This window comes from Struthio camelus, chromosome 3, assembly GCF_040807025.1.
Source record: "Struthio camelus isolate bStrCam1 chromosome 3, bStrCam1.hap1, whole genome shotgun sequence".
NCBI classification, from domain to species: domain Eukaryota; kingdom Metazoa; phylum Chordata; class Aves; order Struthioniformes; family Struthionidae; genus Struthio; species Struthio camelus.
In genome coordinates this window covers 81421226-81442560 of record NC_090944.1, presented here as the reverse complement: position 1 = coordinate 81442560, position 21335 = coordinate 81421226, and the positions used below count along the sequence as shown (strand labels likewise).

Here is a 21335-nt window from a genome sequence, read left to right as displayed (position 1 = left end):
AATGTTCAGCCTTAATATATGCACATGTTATTTTCTAGCCTCAAGGCTGTATTGAACTGTGCAGCCAGTGGCGGTAGCAGCAAGTGCTTCAGTGTTGCATACTGTCTGAGAATGCGTCAGAAGTAAAACGAACAGGAAAACTCCCTCCATTTAAAACAAAAAAAAAAGAAGGAAAAAAGAAAAAAATGTCTAGTATGTTCCAAGATCAGTCATAATAATGGAAGTTCATATCAGATAAATTGCCAGAGTCAGAATGGACAAACATCTGGTTTATTCATCCCTAGCTATACTAACAAAAATATGATATCCTGTTAGATAACTCACTGATCATCCTAGTTTATCTTGGCAGTTGTGCACCTTTATATTTTTCACTTAAACAGGAACATATCAATACTTTACAGCTAGTATGCCTCGAGCTCCAGGTTCACAGTTCATGTGCTTCTGTGACTTTGAACTCTTCTTTTCCTGAGTTTGCCAGTAGACAGCTGCACCAGAACAGATATGTTTACATGGGGGGAGTAAATGGCAGCAAGCAGCTCAGAGTTTCCATTTCCTTTTACATTGTTCAGGAATCCAGGCTCACAACTCTTGTCCTAAAGCTTCACCTTGTGTGTTTGCTTCTGACTTGGCCCTTTACAGTACGAACGTTTTATTTTGACATTGATTTGCTGATAGAAAATGCTGACTGAGAAGAAGCTAGTTTCACTACCGGTTAGCCTCAGTTTACATAAAATTATATTGTGCGTGAATTGTCTTAAAAAAAAAAAAAACCACTTTATGTGAAGGAATTAAACAGTATGTAAATGTGAGGCTAATGTGGAACCATTTTATGCAGTTATAGCATGATAGATGTATTTCTAGGTGGAGAAAAATTACATTTTTTATTAAGCATGACTATGAAATCTGATTAGCTGCTTAAACCATGACAGTGACTATTTAAGCTATTGTGATACACAGATGATAAAATATTCCCAGATGTGCTTGGCAGGGCAGTAATTCCATGACGAAGAGGTTACGGTAATTATAAAGAAGAAACAAAACCATCACAGTGATTTGTTCGTTTGCCTGAACCTGAAAGTGGAATTAGAGACTTCAGTGAGTGGTGTCTGTTGTCCAGAAAGGAAATTCTTTCTCTGACTTTATACAGCCTAGCAGACTTCTCATCATCTCTGCTTAATTCCACATGCCTTATGAGCTTTTACTCCCCTTTTTGTACCTAACCTGGACATTTTAGTTTCTTACTCTGAACTAAACCTGTGGTTTATTGGTTATTTTGGTAGCTGAACTGAGTGAAGTAAACGTCATATACGTGACTTGTTGAAGGCCCTATAGTAATTCAATGTGTTTTGCCTGCTGTTAGTTTGAAGGAAGGTTCCCTGCTTAAACCTGATGTATTAGAATGAGCCTGGCTTTAGGTCACTCTCAGGTGGTATCTGTTATGAGAAGAAATTGCTTGAACTTGTTGGAGCAATTTGATTTGGTTTACTTTTGATATATGTGTTTATATTAATTGCTAGAGGACCTTGGGACATTATTAAAAATTATGTAATAGCACAGTACCAATGCGTATAATTTTAATATTTAATCAGCATTCTAAAGCTTCCTATGATGCTCTAGGTCATAAAATTGAAGCGTAAAATTTAAATAACAAAGTATTTGTAGAATTACGTTTTGCACTTTATATGACTATGCAGTGAGCCAGCTCAGAGTGCCATACTGGCTGAAAATTATGCCTGGAAAATAATCTTTTAGTTCCTGTATAGGTCATTGTCCAGTTTTGCCAGTGCAAGAAAGGGAATGGGAATTCAAAGCCGGGCGTGGGACTGTAGTGGTCCTCGTTTAGGTTGGCGTGTGTTGCCATGGGATTGCATTTTCAGGCTAGCAACGAAGCACAAATACATGCATATTTTTCCGTGAGCTCGCTGAAGGTAAGTCGTTTAACTCTTTACTTTCTTTTGAAATATTATATTTGGCAGGGCTGGGAGGAGGCATCAAAGCAAGCAGTTAACATCGTGCTGGCTTCATCGTGTCTATAACGCACCTCCTCCCTGTTTGCAGGGCAGCTAGCCCGCTTAGCAGGGACTCGTGGCGCTCAGAAGTTACTGCTTTGAGGGGGATGGGGTAAAGGGGCTGCTGGGGAAGGGAGCAGAGGCTGAGTAGTGGGGTTAGGCTGTCAGGGCTTCTCAAAACCCAGTCTCGACCACTGCAGGTGCTGAGGCCGCTGCAATCTTAGTTGCTTGGTGTACGTTGAGAAGCTGGCCACGTTGTACCCTTCTGCCTCGGTAGAGGTTTGTTCCTGATACCTTCCTCAGCTGACCTGTAATCAGTAATTACATTATGTTGATATATCATATACTAAAAGTGGTAACTGTTGCATACATGAATATATATACTTGCAATTTCTGCGATTTCATTTAAAGTGATTAACTGTTTTATCTCATAATCTCTAAATGCAGATTAGCTTGAACCTTCCTATCCATGATCTGTTTTTCACTGGCACTCTAATTTGGAAGCAGGAAACAATCTGAAAGCAATTGTATTAAGTGTTTCGGCACAGAGATTTTAAAATACAGTAGTTTGGCATATTGCTCTATCTTCCCACTGGTCCTCAGAGGAAATAAAATGGAGATGGTAACTTTCATCCAGGCAGCTTTTATACTACATCCTGTTTCCTTCCTCACATGGGAGAAAGCTCTGACGTTTCCTCTCTCTGTTTCCTCCACTTTAAAATGTGAAATCCCAATCTCTCTGTGTGCTGTAGGGCTCACATTCATCTTTTCAGATGTCGGTATAGGATTCGGATTATTTGTGTATGTCAAGTTTAGGCACATTAGTGTTTCCCCTCCATGTCAAGTGAAAGCATTACAGAGAATAAGAAGAAGAATATGCATAGCTAAACAGGTCAGTGCCCCCTGCACAGCTTTCCTGGGTGTTTGCTCTGGCTTCTTAGTTTGTTCTCTCCGCATAAAGGAAGTCTAGCACCTTCCTGAGAGCTGTGAAGTGCTATGTGAACTGTTCCTGTGCTCCCTGGAAGGCTGAAATCTCTGCTTTCCTCTCATTGGAAATTACAGAAAGGGGCATCCCAACTCTTAAGAAAAACTGACCCTTTAAAAGGCTTGGAGTAGAAAGGATTAATTCCCTGGAAACTTTGTTTGGAAACCAGTGAGGAGACTGCTGTGTTTACATGCTGGCCATCTCCATAAGAGACATTATTTTCCCACCCTCTCAAGTACTTGGTAGTTTATCTGTTGTTTATATTAAAGATTGATCATGTTATATATTCCTGACTCGGAGTTCTCATTAATCATGCTGTGCCACATAAAAGAGCAGAGAAGAAGAATGAGGGGTACTGGAATTAGACATGTGATTGTTGGCTCTGCTTCTAATATGACTTACGCTGACAATAGCTTTGTTCTTATGAAATACTGTGTTTGGGTAAACTTTTTTTTTTTTTTTGGGGGGGGGGGGGGGGGAGAAGAGGGCAGGGGGGTTCCATGGTTGAAACATCTGTTTTTCTCAGGACTGTTCAGAAAGAGATAATATACTCATTACAATAATTTTGGAGAATGCTAATAAGGACACTTGCCGGGTTACTGTTGCAGGAGATTTCTGCTCTCTTTCCCCCATCTCCTTGCTGGCTTGTCTTTGCTTTCTCCCCCAGCCCTACTTGCCATTTCCTCTGTCAGAGCAGCCCCACGCAGGCGTTTGTTTCAGCCTGTGCTAAAACGAAGGGATGGGGAAGGGCTGGTGTGGGAAAACAAGCATGCAAAGGCTGGGACTTCCTAAAGCACATCAGCTGCCAGCAGAAGGCTACTTCCTCCCACAACAGCAGGGCCTGTCTGAAAGTTGCACCTCCCACTCCTCTTCCTTGACACCCCCCCACCAAAGATTTCCAACCCCCCCGGTATTATATCGGCTGCTTGCAAGCTCCATCTGAGAATCAGTGTCAAAACTGCTGGCGAGAGAGAGAGAGTGACAAGTAAATTTGTACAAGCTGGTTGGTGTTATGCATACACGTTACCAGCCTTGGTCTGTCTTTCTCTCTCTCTCTCTCTCTCTCTCTGTATGTACACACACACACACACACACACATATATATACACACACATACACAAACATACATACATATATATGTACACACACACACCCCTAGGAATAAGGCAGCTCAGGACCCTCTGGAGGCAGCTGCTTTGCCAGCCTGGCTTGCCTTGCTGAAAGTCCCTTCACACCTTTTGAAGGCACACTTTGAGCCCATCTGTTCAGTGTGTTCGGATGGGAAACAGTTACATCGACAGATTTTCAACCAATAGGAGATGTAATCCTTTGAATTTCTGAATGGCCATATGCTTGTGTTCATCCAGTTAGAAGAAAATCTCAGCTTTCTTGAGTTAGAATTTGAGAGAGGCAGCTGAAGTAATTGATAAGTGGCAAATCAGAGCAAATTTGAATAAAGGTAGTTTCTTCAGAGCTATGCAGATATTGTTCTATTTCTCTCTAAAAAGTACTTTGCCTGGCACCTCCTAGTTCTGCGTAAAATTTTTTGAGTCATGTTGCACTAATGTCTGACAATTCCTTGGTGCAAAGTCCTCTTCTAGAACTCACTGTTAATGTTATTTTCACTATTAAGACATGATTATAAATTCTATTTTGTGTTTGTAATTAAGCATCTGCTTCAGAAAAGCAAGAGACGAGCAAACTTAGGAGAGTTTAGATCCATTACTTGTGATGAAAGCACATCTTCAGTGAAATCAAGGAAGAAGGTGTAATGTAGGGAAGTCTTATACGTGTAACAGTTTTCCCACATTTTAAAGGAGTGTAATTATACAGGAAGAGTTATTTTAGAGGACCAGATACTTGTAAAGGATTTTGATGATTCATACTAATTTATTGCTTGGTTTTTTACCCATGTGACTACACAGTGACATATTATACTTATCAAGAGTGAGAGAATTTATTTCTGAATTGGGAATAGTTTTTTTAATCAGACTCGTTAATGTAAGTTTGAAAGTTGAAAGTTCATTCAAAACTGAGTACTGGTGTATATTTAAGTGCGGTGTATGGTAGAGTTAAAGTATCCCCTAGTGTTTAACCCAAAGCATGTTTTATGTGTGGTTTTGTTTTGTTTTTTTAATGTTTAACAGTAACTGAAGCTGGCTTTGGTGCTGACATTGGGATGGAGAAATTCTTCAACATCAAATGCAGGGCCTCTGGCTTGCTTCCCAGTGTGGTTGTGCTTGTTGCTACAGTGAGGGCTTTGAAGATGCATGGAGGTGGGCCAAATGTAAGTTTTTGCACCTTTTTTGGAAAATAAAATTGGTGCTAATGTTTCAAATGAGTAAAATACCTTAGTTTAAGAAATAACGGGGATAGGTCATGGGACAGTATCCTCCCTGAGTTACATTATCGTATAGCTGTAACCTTCAAAGGCAATGCAAGAATGGAGAGGAACAAATGAAAGAAGAGGGGTGAAAGAGCTCTGAAGAAGTGCTAAACCTTGCTGAGAGAGCGAAGACTGTTTGCATGAAAAAATAATACTATAAAATATTTATATTCTTGTCCCTGCATCTTGAAATAGTGTTTGAAAGTGCACTAAAGGAGTCATAAGCTGGGAAACTTGACAGCTGAGGAAGAGTGAGAGGAGAGTTCAGGTTGCCGTATTTGAGCGGAGGTAGGGAACCTAGTGAAGGTTTTGAGATTTCTTTCACGGCAATAATGGGAACCCCTTCTGTCCTTTTAATGTGCTCAGGTTAATTCCCTCAGGGATGCTGAGGTAACAGATAAAGTTGTGTAAGTGTTTTCCAAGTGTAATAAAGGTCACCAGTGTGTCATTTCTTGCTCTTTAAGCTGAGAAGAGACTTGCACAGATTACCGATCCTAGAAGTATTCCCCAGTCATTCAATCAGACTAGTATTCTGCTAGCCGAGTAGACGCTAAAACCCTAGAAACATTCTTTTCTGCCTAGCAGCATGCAAGAAAATTATGCTGCCAGGGAAGCAGTCTTACTGGGTGAAAATACCACAGCTGTTTCCACAGCCGCAACATTTTGGAATGCACCATCTTCCTTACAACTAATCATCTAAAGCTGAGCTTCTCCTTTTTCAGTCTTTCAGATGGTTGACATAATTACATAACTTTCTGCCATTTTAGCCCGCTTCTAATGAAACTTTTTTTTCTTTTATGATATTCCTCCATGCGTTTCCAAGGCTGGTTTATTGTCATGTGCATCATCAGTCAGTCTTGCAGAAACAAAACTTAAATATGTCTTCATAACTATATCTATTTCTGTTTGATCTGTCTTTAGAAGTGTAAAGTTTTTATTTGGTCACATGATGAATCATACAGGCATGTAGAGAAGCAGCTACTTTTACTGGGGGGTTATCTACAAAAGTGACCAAGATCAACACTTGGGACTGTTTGGTCCTGTACCCAGGTGATATTCTGTCTGTCCATCTTTGTGCTTTCCAGCAAAGGAAATTCATTGCATGCAGTCCCTTGCCTCAGGCAATTACAGGACGCCCAAAGATGCTGTTCCTTTCCTGATTGTCTGTGCTGAGTTGTTATTCCTTCAGCCAGCTGTCTGAGGTTGCTTTCCATCATGTTTGCACTGCTGGCGCACTGTTAAGCACATAGGAAGGGCCCGAGTTCTGTCTCCATATACCTGAGGTGACAACATCTGAATCCTTTCCAATTAACTATTTAAATATAACTTTATATTTAAATAGAAATGGAAAGCCATGTAAGTGAAAGAAAGACTTTTCAAGTCCTAAAAACAGTTTAAGCGACTCTTATTTGCGATTGAGAGCTCTGTTTTGCATAGTATTTGCTAGTTACATCCTGTGCTGTATTAAGGGTACAGCAGTCAACAACAAAAACCATATATGTCACTTTTTGTAATACGAGGTTACGTTAAGGCTTACCTTCTAAAAATTCAAATTAAATTAAAGGAAACTTTTACATACAAAACACTTTGTTCATTTTACACAATCTAGTTTTTATATTTGTCAAACTGAAATTTAGCTAACTTGCCCAAAGTCTCCTAAATGAAGACACATTCGCAACTCCCTCCTTTTTTACTCTGCAACTTTCCTTCAACTTTTTTTATCTGTTTTTTCACATAATGCCAAAATATACAAGCTAGAAACAGAGCACAGACTGCTTAAATAACATTATACCATCTTTGTTCCTTCCCTGACTTGAACTTGTCCTGAACTAAATATTTGTAGGCAGTATTAGTCATTTCAAGCATATGGACATACCCTGAAGAGTGACCTAGGTCAAATGTGCATGGAAATGTTCTGGATATGCACGCAGTTTTGTCCTGCATCTGATTTGCTCAGCCTACTTATCCTCTAAGCTGGGTGTTTTGTGATTCTCACACTACTGCGACTAAACTGCGATTCAGCAACTACAATTTATGTTAATGTCCAAGTTGGAGAAAAAGTCAGCTTAAACTTCTGTATTTGTGTTTTCATGGCAGTAACATGTTCATGTCACCGAAATCGTCAAACTGGGTTTCAAATACAGAAAATTGATTTAAGGGATACAACAATGGTGCAGGTTTTTTGTTTCTTGGTTGTATATAGTCATTTTACTCTCTAAGAAATCTTTTACCACCAGTTTCTGAGTCACTACCTGTATCTTGCTGCTCAAAGAAAATGGGAAGTGTTGCTATTTACTAGCAACAATTTGCAATAGAACGTATATAATTTGCGATAAATTCTGCAGATTTGTAATGTAATTGTAATTTGTAATGTATTTACAAATGTAATTGTATTTGCATTGTGCAAATATAATTGTATTGTATAGATGTATTTGCAATGTAATTGCAAATTTCTAATGTAATTTGCAATAAAACAGAAGCTGATTTTCTGTGCACTGTGTGCGCTGATTAACAGCGTAGAAAGTAAGCAAAGTGTGCTTCTGACTATTTAAGACTATGGCATGCGTTGTTAAACCTGCAGTGATTTTGACTTTTTATTATTCCAGGTAACTGCTGGTGCCCCTCTTAAGAAAGAATACACAGAAGAGGTAAGCGGAACTATTATAAAAATTTAGGGAAAAGTGTTTGCTTAAAAAGGGCAGCATAATATGGTGTAACTAGCATAACAACTTCTCCTTCCACTGGCTGGACGGTGTGCGGCCTCGGTGGTGTCGATAGCACACTCTAATGCTGGCGTTCAGTGAACTCCCTCAGCAGGCATTGCCAGTAAGTAAAGCCATCTCACCTTCCCCCAGCCACTTGGGGTTATCCCTCTTGTCTGTGCTGTGTGTGTGACTGGACGGTAGATTGGACTGAGGAGCTTGAACCAGCTGAAAAGTAACTCCTTTTTTTCCAGCAAATTTTCTGGGACCACTGAGCTTTCAGGCTGGTCACCTCTTTGTTCCAGTCCATCGCGCGGCCTCTCAAGCATTTCTGGCATTCATGGCACAAGGGCAGAGCGGTGCAGAGGTCAAAATTGGCATCTGAGATGGCCGGGTGAAGGAATGACACTCCCTGAAATTAATGACAGCTTAACCTGTTCATTAAACAACAGGTTTAATCTGTTTGTGCTTCGTGTCTGGCATTGAATATCACACTTCAAACAAGACTGGATTCTTTAACTTTTCTTTGTCCCTTCATTATAGACAAAGTCAAGTAGTTTAACTAGTTACTTGTGCTGTAGCTGCTGCCCTCCGGTTTTTGACAGTTTTGCAACCTGATCACCTTTAAGCCGAACATGCGTTCGAACAGCCACTTAAGTGCTTTGGTTCTGTCCGCTTAAGGATGCGTGCTTTATTACAGTTAAGAGAAGCCCTACACAGCATAAGATGAAAGAGCAGATAAGAAAATGCAGTCATGGGTTTTTTTTCTGGAACATGCATAGATTAGGCTGTGCATCTAACACATCTGTGTATCAAACCCCACCCCTCTACTGTAACTTGTTCATAAACTTTGCAAGAAACAGACAAATGGCCATTTATCATGACAGGCGACTCCAATATATTTGCCCAGTTATTTGCTCATTTAGTGTCTTATGCGTATAATATAGATCTTGAAGTTAACATAGCTTCAGAAAGTTTAGAAAGAAAGGATGCAACAAAGGTTTTGTCCCTTCACATGACACTCTTTCTGTGCCATGATAGGTATAAATTCCTATTTGACTATGCTTTCCATGGGGAAATGAGTAGGTGACGTTCTCAAAGCCCAAAGCCTCTAAGCCAGCAATTTTTGAGAAACTCAAAGATAGTAAATTTTCTGAAGTGTGTTTACAGATGCATACATGTTTTTATATATGACCTCAGTGAATGTTTACGGTGTTTGATATTCTCTATATTTTGAAGTCTCCCAAGTGGGTAAGTCTTATAAGCTCCATCTCTGTGGACCCCATCTAACGGAAGTCTTGGGGTGTGTACGAGCATCTGTGGCTTAGAAGACTTTTGGTTAGATCCGTCTCCGTGGCTGTGTGGCATTGCACAAAGGCGCATGATTTCAGTGCCTTGGTCCTGCACTGGAGTTTAGGAGGGGGATGAGGTGCCTGCTCTGCTTCGTGATTGATTGGTCTGCTGAGAAGGGGAATGAGAGGGTGATCACAAGGTGACCAGAGTAGCTGAGGAGAAAAAAAAAAGATCTGCCATCCATCCAGTAGTGACCAGCTTTGGCAGCACACCTCTGTTGTACCACTCGGTATCTCCTTCGGGGAGCCACCGGTCAGAGTTGGAGCAATAGGGCAGCAGGCAACAAGGCTGCCCATGTTTTGTGTGAATTTGGCCACAGACCATTTTTGGCATCCTTTGTATTTACCGGCAGCCGGTCATCAGCTGAACTATCTTCTTGTGTCACAGAAAGGAGCAGTCTGGCAGTGTATTTGTGTACAAGTTTGGACACTGCTTAGTCACTTAAATATGTCTGTTGCTTATTAATTGAAGTAAGAATTAATAGGGTAAGTACAAAAATATTTTGTCTGGAAGCATTTTACTTGCCCATAACTGTCAGGATCAGCCCTGTTTATATTCACTTTAATTTATGGAAAATTCTCTGGCTGGAGAAGACTTGATGCATCTTACTATTTCCATTCGTTTTTGTTTCATTGCACAGAACCTCCAGCTGGTAGCTGATGGCTGCTGTAATCTGCAGAAACAGATTCAAATTACTCAGCTGTTTGGAGTTCCTGTTGTGGTTGCTCTAAATGTCTTCAAGTAAGTCCATTCTTCCATTACTTGTGTGACTAAATCCACAGTTCAAGCCTGTAAAGTTTAAGCAGGAGGCATAGCTGTGCTGCCTGAATTACTGCTTTGTCTCTTATTTGTATGTATAAAGCTGGTCAGTGGGGACAGAGGAATTTGAATCAATATGGTCTGACTTTAAATGGTTTAAATTTAAGTTAAGACCTAAAGATATTACTGTATTCAGAAAACTATTATTTAATGTTACACTTTGAACTTTGTCTTTTCTTAGTTCTTAAATTAAGCGGTTTTGGCATGAAGAGAAGAAACTATTAAAGAATTTCTGTTTTTCATTTTGAGTATAAAGACCTTTAAATCTTTCACTGCAGCTTAAGGTTTTAATAACAGAGAAGATATATAACGTTATGGAAGTGTTAATGTTCCATGTTCATTAGTTATAAAAATTGTTAAAAGTGTTCTTGAAAGACATAAATATATGTGCTGTGCATCAGTGAGTGTGCTATGTATATGTCACAATTTTTGAATACACTTGGTTTACAATTGCATACCTAGATCAAGGCTAAGCGTATATGGTTATAAAAGAAAGCTAATTAAATAAAATCATGACACAGAATTTTTTGGTTGGCAGAACTGACTCTCCTGCTGAGGTTGATTTGGTCTGTGAGATTGCAAAGCGATCCGGAGCATTTGATGCTGTACCCTGCAATCACTGGTCGGCTGGTGGTAAAGGAGCAGTGAAATTAGCTCAAGCTGTGGAAAAGGCAGCCAGTCAGAAAAACAGTTTCAAATATCTATATAACTTGGAGGTAAGATTTGTTTTTTCTTTTTGATGAATGCATGCTGCATCAGTGTTGGATTTAAAACAAAAAGAATGTTGCAACAAAAGTGTCTAGCATACTTGGAGTTGGCTAAAATTACGAAAGCTGAAGACAAGGAACAATCTCTGTGACTTGTCTAGTCAGTACTGCAGAATACTCGCTGGGAGTGCCGGTTACTCACTGCGTTAGATCATGTGTCTGACACTTTCTTGTAACTTTCTGATACTTCTTGTGTAACATAAAAGTATATCTGTAGGGGGAAAATCCAAAAATTATTGCGGGAGAGTTCTCTCTGAAAATCTCACTATCCTGACAATCATTTAAAATGAAAATTTGCTAGTGTAAAATGAAAATCGCTAGTGCAATGTGTACATGCAACCCTTGGGTCCCCCCACATAGACCCTCAGGCTGCCGAGGAGCAGCCCCTAGTCCCCCTGCCCTGCTCCAGCTACTGGCACCTGGAGCGATGAACCCCTGCAGTTTGCGATGTCACTCCAGTTGCTGGCATGCAGGTCTCTCTTTCACCAGCTAGTCTGGCTTGGAGTTTGCTAGTGGTCACACGCAGACACCTGGAGCAGAGAGCGCAGCCACACAGAAGATACTCAGAAATCAGGTCTAATGAGAATAGAGGACAAACTACCACCTTTACTCGATCAGCCCATTCTTCCCCTTTGCCCTCTATTTCCCGCTCTCTTTCCTCCCCAATCCACTTTGATCCCTTCCTTTCCCTACCTTTGGTCCTTCCTTTATATACCACCTAATAAGTCTCACATATTCTCACAATCCCCTGAAAAAGTCCCATAATAAATTTCACACAATCACAAAATGCTTTTCCTCCTGCATCCCCTAATGAGTCATTTACCCCAGTAGGCGATCACTCCCTTGCTTTGCAAAGCTTCCTGGGGAGAAAGCTGTCTTATCTTGGTGGATTTCACAGTAAGGACAGTGGTCTGATCCTTCCCCTTGGATTGTCTTTGGAAGGAACTGATTCAGTGTGCTCTGATTTTCACTGATTAGGTTACAAGAATTTCTTCACCTATTGTCATTCCTCTGATGCTTGCTTGGTCTTTGTGTTCAATTTGCCTAGCTGTTAGTCAGATATCCTAACAAAGGCTAGATTGGTGCCAAGTTTCAATTCCCGCTCTGCCAGAGATGGTGACTTCTTTTCCCAAGTTTTAGAGGCTTTGTTATTACAGTTGTCTGCAAGGTAACATCAATGAGAGCCTGTCGAGAGCTGCAGCTTGCAAAGAAAGGCTACTTGGAGCTCTGAAAGCACTAGTGTGGAATATCACTGTGCAGGCAGAGCCTTTGGAGGAACAGCGCCAAGAAAAGTTATACAAATGATTTCCCAAGGCTTTTCAGACTGTATAGATCTGGGTGGGTTAAAATTTGGGCAGTAGGGTAGACTTCTGTGGCACCAAGGAAGCCTATGTCAAATTTCAGATCCTGTGCCCCAATTGACAGTGCTACTTAAGTTTTTTCAGAAAATACTTAAAAGATATTTTTTTAACAGCAGAACCCTTGGCTTCATTCTTTTATATGGCTGAAAGTCCCTGTTTTGATTCCTCTAGCCAGAAAAAAGTTCAGCTTGAGGTAGATATGCCCTGCTATTGTCTCTCACTCTCCATGTCCTCCCTGAGATGAACCTCATTTCCGTTGCTCCCATTTTATTTCTTCTTTCCACCTCCTCCACCATTTTTCCAAATGTCAGTAATCTGGCCAACTCCTGTTAGTATTAAACATTGCCTTCACAGAATAGATGAAAATACCTTGGGAATAGAAGTGCTGCGGCATCTATTCAGGGCCTTTTGCCCACGCAATGTTTTTACAGCCAAACAATGAACAATGTATCTCACTTTCTGAGTTTCTTTAATGAGATGCCCTGGAAACTGAGGATATCATTTTATGGTTTTTGCATAATAAAACGAAAAAAAAAGTTTCTCTCAGAAACATGTATAGTAGTCATCCCCACAGGACGCTTGCATTACAGAGATAGCACATTAAAGCTTAGTAAATCCCATATTTAAGCTCTGAGGTTACTGTACTCTGTATAACCAGCAGTCTCGCAGTATGAATGAGTAGAAAGGATTGGTAGGGGGTTTTCTGTGCCTCTGTGAAGGAACAAAATGCTACTCTAATATCTTTCCCAGGCACATCTTCTTGTGCTGTGTTTCATAAGCAGCATGATCTTAACACAGAGGGAATGAATCACATCTTTACATCACCTTAATATCCTGTAACTTAATACAAATATTATAAGCCTCAAAAATATGTTGAAGGGATTTTGTAAAAACATATAAAATTTTAAAATATTGTAAAAAAAAAAAATTAACTTATGCCAACAAAAACAGTAAAAAGTGAAGTTCAGGCTTCTGTTTCATTCTTACTGTGCAAAGTATAGGGACTGAAGCAGCTGGAAGTAGGAGAGTGAAATAGCAGTGCTGTCACTTGTAAAGTATGGCAGGTCGTTTGGTCACTGTGCTCATAGAGATGTGCAGGAAAGCAACATCTTCCAAGTGAGCCTGCGCAGGTATTAAGTAGGGATATAGAAGGAAGTTGTGGTGTGGCAGTTTTGAAGAATGAATCCTACTGCTCCAAGAGGTAACTATGATATAAAATTCAAGGAAGAGAAGGGCATATGAGACAGACAGATCGTTTCCACATGTCATTGTGCCTGAAGGGGACAGGAGTGAAAGGATGTAATGCCAGCCCTCAGCTTCCCAAAGAATCCACATTCATCTGATTACTTGTGTACTTTAGAGTCCTGGTTGCCTCAAACTTGATGAGGTGTGCTGTTTTTTTATTTATTTTTTTTTCTTCTCCCCTTTGAAAGGTTGAAGAGGGAAGTATTGTTCAGAAGACCACTACCACTTCATTCATATCTCTACCTGTCTTTCTAAGATTACTCTGATTTTCCTTTTAATCCATCTCTCTTATATGTGTCTTATTTTTCCTGTATCTGGAAAACTTCATCAGTTTTTACTCTTTTTCTCTTTATAATGCTTTGTTTAATTTCCAAATGTGTGTCTATATATATCTGAAAACAAAGACTTCTTTGAAAGGTGTTTACAAATGTATGTAATGTGAGAGGAGCAAGAAACAGTCTTTTCTACGTGGACTGATCTGTCAAATACTGCTAAAAAGCTGAACATCACCATTTTATTTTGTTGTTGTTGTTGTTAAAGCTTGGGGTATGTTTCAACATTTATACTGCGCCTGTCCTTTGATACCTAAGCATGAGCTGAATGAGCAGATTTGGACACTGGACAAACACAGTTGTATCAGCTCAGGACTCAGACTCGACTAGGTGGTCCTGCAGCGTATCAAGGCATGCTAGGCTAATTAGGGGGTTATGCTAGTGTGATTATGTGACGTCTCAGTTGGTCTGTTTAAGCTTTCTCAGGTGTCTCTCCATGACACAGTGCACGGTGTTGCACAGTTGCACTTTTGGCTTGCCCTTCAGATTCTCTTAATTTATTTCTGTAAGAAGACAAGTTTTTATTTTTGTCCTAGCAGCTGATGCTTGTAACATCTTCTTTTATTACTTTTTGATTCCAGCAAGTGTTCATTTGACATGTGGCATTAGATGCAGATATTTTTCAAGAGCTGACATGAGAGCAGGATAAGTTTCAAGCATGTTTTGAGACAGTTTCTTCTGAGAAGAATAGCCGCATATATGATTTTGGGAGTGTGTATGTATGACATATGTATGACAGGACGGTGTCTTTTCATGGGTCAAGTACAAGAAGTGGCCTCTGACAATTAACTCCAGCATTGTTGTCATTTTACAAGTGCAATAAAAGGGCATCAAAAGATAGTAATGCTTGCAGCATTAGGAATCAATCATACTTGGAAACCTGACGGAGAGAGAGGGGCAGTCAGGAGCAAGGCTGAGATTTTCATATGATAGACTTTGGAGGTTATAACATAGTTTAAAAGATGATTAGCAGTACTCATAATAAATATTCTAGTGTGTGGTTTTACTATGGGTTTTTGTCTGCAGTGTACAGTAACCCCTCTTACTTTATTGTTGAATCAGTTTCTTTCACAGTATTTTCCTTTAGTGTTTGGAGGGATGGGTTTGTTGTAAAGGCCTCATGAACTCTCTATGAAGCAATCTGCACTTAATTTTTTTTAAATATATATTCTTGCTACATGTGGAAAATATCAAAATATCAACTCTCTTATCAGTGTAGACTTCCTTTCTAGGTTCACTTTTCTTGAAGTATGAGTCTTGAAGTTGCAGCAGAAAGCTATAACTCAAAGTAAGTTGACTGACCTATTAAAAGTAAGTTTAGATAAATAGGGGGAGGATAGGAGAGGATGGAAACATACGCATCCCATTCCCAAATTTCTCTGGCTTCAGTGCTTGCCCTTGGGGAGGGGGGAAGCTATATTCCCCAAGAATGCATGCCTGGAGAGTAACCTATCTGCTTTTGCTATCCAGCACAGTGAAACGTCTGTGCTTTTAGAAAGGGAACATTTGGGGTCTCGTCTCTGCTCTTGTGCTGAACTCTCTCATGACTGCGGCAGCCCTCCTCAACCATCTGAATGAAGGCAGGCACTAGTCTTTTGCGAGAGAGAAACACTGCTCCTTCGTACAAAACAGTCTAACCAGTGTGGGCCAAAGCTCCGGGAGGCAGAAGGGAGGAGGAGGACAGGCATATGGCATGAGGAAATATTAGGGATCTGGCAGGATCAGTAGATCTGATCAGTCAGAGATTTAGTATTGTCCCTTTAAAAGGTGGACGTGATGGACTGACAGAAGTGATTGATGAGCCTCAAAACACCTGATTTATGCTGCATGGGGAAACTAAATTAACTAGTGCGAAGGTCACAGAAGGAAGGAGGAGAAAAGGTTGTTCCGGTCATCCAAGTTCTTCATATGACACCCATTCTTGCCGATGCTCTTCCTCGAGATCATATCACGACAAATGAAAATCTCTTTAAGTTATGCTGCAGAAATTGGTCACACAAATATTTTGGCCGACTGCAGTGCTTTGCCTGGCCAGCGCGCAGGGCAAGGGAGAGCTTTATCAGCTTGGGGCCAGCCACTGGGAGAGAGGCCGAGTAACGCTTCGTGGGGAGGCAGTCAAGCAGTTATCAGCTTTGGCATTGGGATTTTTCTTCCCTTGCTGGGAGTATGACAATAGCTCAGGCAAATCCAGAGCAGCCTGGTCCCCGCTGTTGGCTGCCCCTGCCTCTGTTGTGCTATGGCAGTGGAGCGTCAGAACAGAGGAAACTGCCAGCAGTGGTTCTCTGGGCATTAGCCTCACTTCGGTCTGCTGCCTGTGGTCTCAGACAGCAAAAGCGAGCTGTGAGTAATGAAGGAGGGAATGAGGAGAGGTAACAAGGGATATGGCTCCCTGGTGCGAGGGCAAGGAAACGGAAGGCAGCGCAAAGAAAGGCTCATAGGGACTGGTTTTGAGGGAGCGGAGGTTGAGGGAAATGACCTAGAGGTGGAGGGTTTCTCCTCTTTGTAAGTTGGTCATCTCTTTCATTTCAAGACGGGTGAGAGGTGGGAGGATATTTTCTTCTCCCTCCGCTGATATCCAAGCCTTGGAAACCATCCATCACGGTTCTGCTGTCACATTGGCCCAACATACCACTGTTCTTTTGCCTAGGAGGCAAGAAACTTTTTTTAAAAGGTTTTATATACAGCACAGAGTACAGTGATGTATGGACCCAGTGGAAGGTCCTTAAGCACTACTGCAGTAGGAATAAATAAAATTATATATGCTCCTTATTGAAGCATCTCCTAATAAATGATGAAGATCATTTCTCATCTGGAAACGTACGTAGGCTTGCTGCCCTCCAGGGTATGCTAGTCTTTAAACTGCTTCCACTACCCGGTTGCTAGTGAGCCACCTAGCAGTAAAGCCACGTGAAAGACAGATTCTCCAGTACTGTACCAGCCTCTCGTCCTTCCCACTTCTATCAAAGAGATTTCGGTGCCATGTAGACTTTTTTTTTTGTTTTTTTTTTGCCCATTGAATCAGGTCTTCTGGGTTTGGAAGCTCTCTTTGTTCCACTTCATCTCTTCCTTTTGTGTGTGTGCGCGCGCATGTGTGCAGGTTTATGAAGGCACTGCAATTTTATGTTTGTTTTTACTGTTTTCTCATTCTTTCCATGAAGCTGGGGTTTCAAAGTTTGGGAAAATGGGAAGTAACTCTCTAAGGCCGCAGGCTTAGGTGTTGATTCACAAACTGTTTAACTTGACTGAATATGCTTTTCCGCAAATTATAAAAACAAAATCTTGTCCTATGCCAACAAAGGAAGAGGAGTGCTAAAGGCTTGGGAATCCTTTTGTCAGCCAGAGATCTTCTGGAACCACAACATACAGATACTTTAATAATTTTTGTTTTTTTATTTTATCCAAGGGAAAAGCTAGAAGTAGGAGTTTGAAAGTGCAGAGTCAGCTATTATTTTAGCACTGCACTCTGTCACCCCACACAGCACCTTCAGCCATACTCCCATCATATGTTTTCATTTGGCAACATTCCCGAGAAGAGAAATGAGTGATGTCTGCATACCGTTTCACTTAGTCAACCAATGATTCTTTATTATTATTTTCAGTGAAGGCAAAATTTAAAAAAAGGAAAAGTGTGACTGCCCTGAATTTTAATCTGTTTTAAGAATTTCTATTAAAATAGAAGTAGTGTAGCAACAATAAATTAACCAAGCCATAATATGGACAGTGGGGCTAAAGTGAATGTTTAAAGACTTTTAAGTGTTGAATATGTGTATTACAAGTGATAGTGCAGTGGCTTTTATTAATCCTTTGGGTAAACGCCGTGTTTTTTCAACAGAATCTTAAGTTTTCCCAGAGAATAAAGTAGTTTCAAATATTTATCTCATATAACTGTGAAGAAATCCTTTCAGATGGTGCTGCCCTGACTCGCATTCACTTACCATCTCAAATGTAAGGTAGGTAATATCAGTACTTCCCGCAGTAGTCATTGCTTTGCTGAGACATGTTCTAATGAAGGCCAACTAAGGACTTAGCACTGTTGACTCTGGCTATTTAAAGCCATGTTCTGTGGGACTCTGTTTTGGTGGGGAAAGATGGTCAGGAGGAGTATTTGAAAGTAGAAGAAGGTAAGGAAGAAAGTAACTGGGGTTGTTTTCAGCTTGTCAGCAGTCTCAGAGGTTGGATGTGGGGGTTCAAAAAGATATAGTCCTTTCTCCAGGAGCCAAAGAGATTAAAGTCAGGTGTCCAGATTAGGATATAAGAGATGTGTCCCAACACAGTCCATAGCCAGGTCCCTGGTGATATGAATAATTTCATGAAATGCTGACTTTTGGCAGCAAGACTGATTTCAGGAACTCCAGCCAACTTGTGTAGGTACGTTTCAGTGGCCCATTTTAAGCTGGCTGAGCCTTTCTTTCTGCAGTGATGACGACTTTAGCCATCTCTGTCCCTTTCCTTTGTACGGGCTTTGCCTTATGCCCACGGTTATATTAGTGTAACACTTCTGTGTGACTTTGGGCAGATCACTGAATCTGTGAACTGATCTGGCTTAAAATAGCCATTTTTTTCCTGGGTTATGTTGTAGCCTGTATCGCTTTCGCTGGTATGTAGGGCTGGACAAAGAGTGATGCTGCCCTCTCAGTTGCACTGGTGCAAGAGTGATTGTGAGCAGCAGAGGAAGTGAGGAGGAGAAGGAATTTGGTCTGCTGCTCTAGGAAATGCTCATCAAACTGCACTGGGAAAAAATGATAATCTGCAGTACGCTGTTACAGCTAAAGGAAGAGATGAATAAAAAAGTGAGAAAGGCTAACATATCCAGTGGAGGGCTACAAAGATGATTAGGGGACTGGAGCATCTCTCCTATGAAAAAAGGCTGAGAGAGTTGGGCCTGTTGAGCCTGGAGAAGAGAAGACTGAGGGGGGAATCTCATCAATGTGTACAAGTATGTGAAAGGAGGGTGTTGAGAGGATGGGGCCAGACTCTTCTCCGTGGTGCCCAGCGACAGGACGAGAGGCAACGGGCACAAACTGAAACACAGGAAGTTCCGTCTGAACCTGAGGAAAAACTTCTTTCCTGGGAGGGTGCTTGAGCCCTGGGGCAGGTTGCCCAGAGAGGCAGTGGAGTCTCCTTCCCTGGAGATATTCAAAGCCCACCTGGACGCAACCCTGTGCAATGTGCTCTAGGTGACCCTGCTTGAGCAGGAGGGTTGGACTAGATGATCTCCAGAGGTCCTTTCCAACCTCAACCATTCTGTGAATGACAGCCATATTAAATTACCTTCTGCTATAAAGTATGTTGTTGGTAGTATTAGAAGAAAGAATACTGTGTACTAAACAGCACCAGGTTGCACTAAGACTATGGCTTGGGCCCGGAGGGAGCAGTGTGACGAGACTGACTGGCGACACTGGTGTGATTTCGTCTTCGTTAATCAATTTAGTCTTGAGAATGACAGACTGTCCTCTTTATCAGTGCCGATTCCTTGGTTTAATTATTCTCTATCAAATAATGAAATGTAGCACTGCACAGGTACTGTTTTTTTGAAAGCAGTCTGTGTACCTTTGCTGTAGCACTTGTTATACTTCAGCTGAGGAGATAATCCTTTTTAAGGTGTGGGTGCTTGGTAGCCTCAAAAAGTATGTGTATTTGTGCTTGCCTTAGAAGTAACATGGTGGCTCCAAATGTGTGAGATTTCAGGACTGTGCATGGCCTCTGGCAGAGCGGTGGAGATCTGTTGTTTCTCAGAGCAACACCAAAGCTCCTTAGGCATCAGCAGATATTCATAGAATGTGACCCTGTAGCACTCTGTCACATTCGGTATAAATTTACATCAAGTATTTCATGGCACCATTTGCTTAAGAAGCTAAAACTGAATATGAAATGAGTTCTGTGAATTTGCCGTAATTCCTTCACCATTAGTACTAATACATAATTGCATATTTGTGTCATTATCACAGTAACTGTCCAAACAGCGAAGGTGCTGTGAAACTCAGTGTTTGTGAAGGTGCAGCGCTACACGCGTTATCCGATCAGGACTAGTTTCATGAAGAGTGTTGTAGTGAGCGCCTGCAAACAGTTGCATCAGCACAGCTGAGGGTGGTGAATTACAGTTGGGCAGTGGGAATGAACAACTGGTTCAGGGATATCGTAGGCCTTTGTAGAAAATACAGAGGGGGCTACACCTTCAGACAGAAATCATAAGACAGACAAACAGTTCTTCTGAGTGCCTGGGATATGTGGCTCCTGATGGCTGATGTTTGATCAAGGTGTTCCAGGTACAAAGAGGTGATTCACAAGATTTCTAGAAGTGTCTATGTTTGAAATGAACTGGAGCAAAAATCCAACTCAGGTCCCTTAGTTTTTTAGGTACTTTGGATAATTTGACCCTTGTTTTCCTCTCTTTTTTTTTTTTCCTACTGTTTGAATTAAGCTAAACAGTGTTCCGTATGAGTTAGTGTCACGAGGCATTAATACGTATGGTGAATCTATTTCTATCACCGAGATGATTTCTATAATGAAGTGCTGAGTAATCAACAGCATTCTTGAAAACGTAAAGTTAACTTACCCTTAAAGACCAGAGGAAAACAACTTAGAATTGTTCCTACAAGGGTCTTGTCAACATGCAAGTTTCTGCTGTGGCAAGTGTGTAAAAATTCTCTTGAATTACTAGCTCTTTGTTTCTGATAAATACCATTAAGTTGTTTTTAACTGAACTGAATTTGTGTTTCTCATGTGAAGTACCAGGTGGCTTTACTTTGGAAAATATTTAAGCTAAGTTAAAACAAAATTGCCCAGCAGTGTTACTTGATACCTGGAACACAGGAAGCTTTTTGGCTTGAAATGGTGTTATGCTGTGAATTCTAAATAGATAATCCCTTAACAACCCCACTAAATACTGGGAGACAGGTGGATCCTGAACACAGTGTAGTGTGTTGCTTTCCTTGCTCCTGAAACTTGAGGAAAGAAGTGTATCTGGGAATGTGCACATAAATGGGCTGTGTTAATGTGAGCATCTGTGCCTCCTGGCTGGTTTCTACCTGAATCGTGCTTACCCAGGGCTTACCACTTGTTGTACTTGAGCTTAAATAGGCCCAAACTCTTCTATAGCATGATGCAACCTACGTCACCTGTTTGGACATGCAGGTCTCGCAGAGGCATTTAACTGCCTCGCAAAAACATTTTTGTTAGCTGTTTGCACTCTTGTATCTGCTTCTCCGGGGGTGATTCTTCTGAAGTTAAATTCACAAAATTTGAAGTGTGGTTGGTGGCCTGGTAAGTGTCTGAAATTCTGATTTAAAAAAAAAAAAAAAGTTCCACTGTCCAGCTCACACTCAGTCATGCAAGTTATTTAGCATATCCTGGGAGAAACAGAATGCCACTGCTTT

The 21335-nt window shown here is 40.9% G+C and overlaps 1 protein-coding gene across 4 annotated transcripts in view; it reads left to right on the top strand.

Moving 5' to 3' along the window:
- MTHFD1L (methylenetetrahydrofolate dehydrogenase (NADP+ dependent) 1 like) overlaps positions 1-21335 on the top strand; it is a 158688-nt gene that overhangs the window by 86301 nt on the left and 51052 nt on the right. For all 4 annotated transcript variants that reach the window (XM_068938738.1, XM_068938739.1, XM_068938736.1 and 1 more), the window contains exons 21-24: positions 5142-5281; positions 7987-8028; positions 10076-10176; positions 10793-10970. In XM_068938738.1, coding sequence (XP_068794839.1) covers positions 5142-5281; positions 7987-8028; positions 10076-10176; positions 10793-10970 — 461 coding nt within the window. The remainder of the gene's footprint in view (positions 1-5141; positions 5282-7986; positions 8029-10075; positions 10177-10792; positions 10971-21335) is intronic.